This window comes from Apteryx rowi, unplaced genomic scaffold (genome assembly GCF_003343035.1).
Source record: "Apteryx rowi isolate R43461 unplaced genomic scaffold, aptRow1 scaffold_1751, whole genome shotgun sequence".
Lineage (NCBI taxonomy): Eukaryota > Metazoa > Chordata > Aves > Apterygiformes > Apterygidae > Apteryx > Apteryx rowi.
Window position 1 is genome coordinate 7,614 of NW_020448032.1, and position 4,959 is coordinate 12,572.

A 4,959-nucleotide genomic window follows, 5' to 3' on the forward strand; every position below is an offset into this window, starting at 1 on the left:
CCCTGCCTCGTCCCGAGGTCTCAGGCAGGGCAGGAGCTGGYGCCGGCCAGCAGGGCTCAGCGCCTGTTTCTGCCCAGCTCGGCACCCATCCGTCCCACGGAGCCCACCAGGTACGCCCGGCTCAAGAACTGGGAGATGGGCAGCATCGTCTACGACACGCTCTGCGCCCAGGCCACGCAGGTGGGAGCTGGGGACCGGGCGCACCGTGTGCCGGGGAGACAGGCAGGGTGGGGGATCACGGCCGCGGGCCTGGGCCGGTGGCGGGGGCTCCACACCGGGGCCCCCGCTGGGCACAGCGGGTGCGATTCCCTCCCCCGATCTGCTCCAGGAACTGCCCTGCACCGGGAAGAGGTGCCTCGCCTCCATCGTGTTCCCCAAGCAGATGATTTCCCACGCCCCTGAGGGGTCCCGACCCGCTGAGGAGCTCCTGGTCCTGGCCCGGGAATTCATCAACCAGTACTACGTGTCCATCCGGCGGTGAGTGCGGACGGACTTGGGACCCTGTCCTGCCCCGGGGCACCACGCAGCCCCTGCCCTGCCCCGGGGGCACCATGCAGCCCCTGCCCTGCCCTGGGCCACCACGCAGCCCCAGCCCTGCCCCAGGGCACCATGCAGCCCCTGTCCTGCTCCAGGGCACCACGTAGCCCTTGTCCTGCCCCAGGGGCACCATGCAGCCCCAAAGATTTGTTGCTTGTGCAACTCCTTGGCAGCTCTGGGGACGGCTCAGGCACTGCCGGGTCTGCAGTGTGTCCTCTCCCGGGCCAAGCTCCCTGCAAGGACACAGGTTTGGGGATCTGTGTCAGGACACCCTGCAGCCACACAGGGAACCTGAGGCCTGTCACGCTGACGGGCTTTGCCACGGCACCACTGTGCACAGCCCAGGCTGGGGATGAGGGTGGCCCTGCAGCCCCCCCGGGCTCCTCTCCATCTCCCTTTGCCCTGAGCTGGAGTAACCTCATGCCATGTGCACTGGGCCCCCCAAATCCACCCTGCCCAGCTGTCCAGGACACCCCAGCACTGGCCCTGGGCTGCTGCAGCCCTGCTGCTGGTGCTGGGGCCAGCCGGCATGGGGCCACCCCCCGGCACCGGGCCAGCCCCGGCAAGCGGCGCTGAGGTGCAGGGCATCCTCAGGGACAACTCGCCGGCACACGTGCAGCGGCTGCGGGACGTGGAGGCTGCCATCGAGGCCACCGGCACCTACCAGCTCCTGGAGCCGGAGCTGATCTTCGGGGCCAAGCAAGCCTGGCGCAACGCTGCCCGCTGCGTGGGCCGCATCCAGTGGAACAAGCTGCAGGTGAGGGCACGGGGCTGGCCCCTTCCACCTGCCCACGGCCGGGGACGCCCTGGGGACAGGGCAGTCTATGGGGTGGCCCCAAAGCTCCCCGGCTCCGGGCAAGGGGGACTGGAGCCGAGCAGCGGCCGCCGTGCCACAGACCACRGGACCAGCGGGGCGCTGACCACCCCTCCGGCAGGTGTTCGACGCCCGGGACTGCGCCAGCGTCGGGGAGATGTTCAGCTTCCTCTGCACCCACATCCAGTACGCCACCAACCGCGGCAACATACGGTGAGAGCCGTCCCCGACCRCCGCCGGTCCCCCCGGCTTGGTGGCCGTGCCGCGGCTGCCCGGGCCYCACGCCTGCGGACTGTGCAGGAAGGGGTCGGCGAGGGGCTGTGCCGCTCCGCGGCTCCTCRCGCCCGTCCCCAGCTGCGGCAGGTTCCGGCCGTGCCCAGGGCATCTCCCATCCTGTTTCCCATGCTTGCGGCTTCCCCATGTTGCCTGGGGGAGAGGCTGGCGGCAGAGCCCTCCCGGGCTGTGCCGGGGGTCCTGGTGCCTGGGGTAGGACATGCCACGGGAGCAGGGTCTGGATGCATGCCACGGCCTCCTCTGGGCATTAGCAAGACCCCGGGTGGCCGAGCAGGTCTGCGGTGCCGGAGCCGCGTCCCCATGTCCCTCCCTGGGCGCCCACGCGCCCGCGTGCCACGTCCTCTCCCGCGTGCTCCCTCAGGTCGGCCATCACCATCTTCCCGCAGCGGGTGCCGGGCCGGGGCGACTTCCGCATCTGGAACACGCAGCTGATCCGGTACGCCGGGTACCGCCAGCCCGACGGCTCCGTGGTGGGGGACCCGGCCAACGTGGACATCACCGAGGTGGGGACGCCCCTGACACCCCAGCGGGGACCTCTGGGGCCCCCCGACACGGCTCCCGTGGGAGGGGGGAGCTGCCCCCTGTCTGCCCCTGTGCTCCAAGAGGATGCCCTGTGCCGGGGACTGCCGATCCCTGTCCCCGTGCCCTGACGCTGTGTCGCCCCCAGCTCTGCATCCAGCACGGCTGGACCCCGGGCAACGGCCGCTTCGACGTGCTGCCCCTGCTGCTGCAGGTGCCCGACGAGGCCCCCGAGCTCTTTCCCCTGCCGCCGGAGCTGGTCCTCGAGGTGCCCCTGCAGCACCCCACGTGAGTAGGGCCCCGCTCGCCCCTCGCCGCCTCCCCGCTCGGGGTCCCAGCCGTGCACGGCCGTGGGGGACACGGTCCCTGTCCCCCCCCGTGCAAAGGGCTGGGGGCTGGGGCCAGCACCGAGGCGCGATGCCGCTCCGGGGGAGCCGGCGCGGGGGGGATCCGGCACGGGGCCGGGGGCTGGAGCGCGCGTTCCCCGCAGGCTGGAGTGGTTCGGCGAGCTGGGGCTGCGCTGGTACGCGCTGCCGGCCGTCTCCAACATGCTGCTGGAGATCGGCGGGCTGGAGTTCCCGGCGGCCCCCTTCAACGGCTGGTACATGAGCAGCGAGATCGGCATGAGGAACCTGTGCGACAGCCAGCGCTACAACCTGCTGCAGGTGAGCGTGGCCCTTCGGTCCCCTGCGCGGGGGACGCTGCCGGCAGCCCCGCRCGCGCGCCCTGTCCCCAGGGCTGCTCTTGCCGGGGGGGGGGGGCCGAGCTGAGCCTGCCCTCGCCCGCCCTCCCGCAGGAGGTGGCCCTGCGCATGGGGCTGGACACGCGGAAGACCTCCTCCCTCTGGAAGGACAAGGCCGCCGTGGAGATCAACGTCGCCGTGCTGCACAGCTACCAGGTGGGTTGGCACGGCCGGGGCGCCCCGCGGGGACAGCGCAGGGACGCTCCCGGCCGGGGACGCCTGCCGGAGTGACATCCTAGGGGGTCACACCCTGGGGATGACACCATGGGTGACAGCCTTGGGGGTGACAGCCTTGGGGGTGATAGCCTTGGGGTTGACACCATGGGGGTGACAGCCTTGGGGGTGACACTCTGGGGAGTGACAGCCTGGGGTGACACCATAGGTGACATTGTAAGGATGACACCATGGGTCACATCCTAAGGGTGACACTCTCGGGGTGACACCATGGGTGACAGCTTAGGGGTGATATCCTACGGGAGACATCCCAGGGATGACCTCCTGGGGATGACAGCCTGGGGTGACATCCTGGGGCTCCTGGCCAGGACATGCCCCTTGGGGCTGTGCGCTCGGCCAGGCTGGGAGCCCCGGCTGGGACGGGTGCTCGGTGGGTGCCACCCTGTCCCCAGGGCAAGTGCGAGACAGGCCGTTTCCCGTCTCTGAGCCCCGGTGTCCCCACAGGTTGCCAAAGTGACGATCGTGGACCACCACGCCGCCACGGAGTCCTTCGTGAAGCACATGGAGAACGAGATGCGGACGCGGGGCGGGTGCCCGGCCGACTGGGTCTGGATCGTGCCCCCCATCTCGGGCAGCCTCACCCCCGTCTTCCACCAGGAGATGGTCAACTACCAGCTCTGCCCCACCTTCCGGTACCAGGTGTGCCCCGCGCCCCGGCCCCGGCCCCRCCGCCCCGGCACCGCCTGACCCGGCCCCTGTCTTGCAGCCCGACGCCTGGAAGGTCTACGTCTCCAAAGGCACCACCGTCACCAGGAGGAAAACCTTCAAGGAGGTGGCAAAGTAGGTGCCCATCTTGCTGGGGCGGGAGCTGGTGTCCGAGCTGCCTTCGGGGACGGTCCTGGCCGGGTGGCTTCGGGCAGGCTGGGTGGCCCCGGCAGTGACACGCTCGGCTCCCCAGCGCCGTGAAGATCTCGGCCAAGCTGATGGGACACATGATGGCCCGGCGCGTGAAGGCCACCATCCTCTACGCCACCGAGACGGGGAAGTCCCGCACCTACGCCTGGAGCCTCTGCCAGCTCTTCCGCCGCGCCTTCGACCCCAAGGTGGGCATGCGCAGGGCACCGCTCCCCCCCCAAACCCTGCCGTGGGGCACGTCCTGGTCCCCACGCCGTCGTGTCGCCCAGGTGGTCTGCATGGACGAGTACGACATCGTCTCCCTGGAGCACGAGACCCTCGTGCTGGTGGTGACCAGCACCTTCGGCAACGGGGACCCGCCGGAGTGCGGGGAGGTGAGGGGCTGCGCGGGGCCGGGGAGGGGGGGGGACATCTGGGGATGGGGGGAGGACGACATGTCCCCAGGGACGGGGTGGCGTGGTGGCCGCTCTGACGCGCTGTCCCCAACAGAGCTTCTCCAAGGCGCTGATGGAGATGTCCTCGCCCTACGCCGGTGCGGCGCAGGCTGAGCCGCCCAAGTGAGTGCCCCCACGCCATGGGGAGCCCCCCACCACCACCACCGCCACCGGCCGGGCCACGCACGGCCCCTCGGCCGCCCCACGCCGCCCTCACGCCTGCCCCCTTCGCCCAGGAGCTACAAGCTGCGGTTCAACAGCGTCTCGCAGTCGGACCAGCTGGTGGCCTCCTGGAAGAAGAAGCGGCGGCAGCTGAGCAACACGGACAGCGCGGGCACGCTGGGGGCRCTCCGGTGGGCAGGGGGCAGCCCCACGGCGGGAGACGGCCCCGGCCGCCCCACGGAGCGGGAGCTGCCCGCGGGCGCCCGACCCACCGCTGCGAGCGGAGGAGCAGCCCCGGAGACCTGCTGCTCCTGCAAGCCCTGACCCACAGCCCGGGCACCCCAACCCCTGGGCATCCCTGACCCACA

The 4,959-nt window shown here is 71.2% G+C and overlaps 1 protein-coding gene across 1 annotated transcript in view; it reads left to right on the forward strand.

The window, feature by feature from the left end:
• The window catches only part of NOS3 (nitric oxide synthase 3), a gene marked incomplete at its 3' end in the record, with an annotated part of 10,967 nt that overhangs the window by 1,640 nt on the left and 4,368 nt on the right, over window positions 1–4,959 (forward strand). Inside the window, 14 exon segments of the mRNA XM_026061076.1 lie at window positions 78–180; window positions 329–477; window positions 1,132–1,294; window positions 1,473–1,564; window positions 2,007–2,148; window positions 2,313–2,452; window positions 2,655–2,829; window positions 2,961–3,062; window positions 3,585–3,779; window positions 3,847–3,920; window positions 4,039–4,183; window positions 4,265–4,369; window positions 4,485–4,552; window positions 4,666–4,814. Coding sequence (XP_025916861.1) covers window positions 78–180; window positions 329–477; window positions 1,132–1,294; window positions 1,473–1,564; window positions 2,007–2,148; window positions 2,313–2,452; window positions 2,655–2,829; window positions 2,961–3,062; window positions 3,585–3,779; window positions 3,847–3,920; window positions 4,039–4,183; window positions 4,265–4,369; window positions 4,485–4,552; window positions 4,666–4,814 — 1,802 coding nt within the window.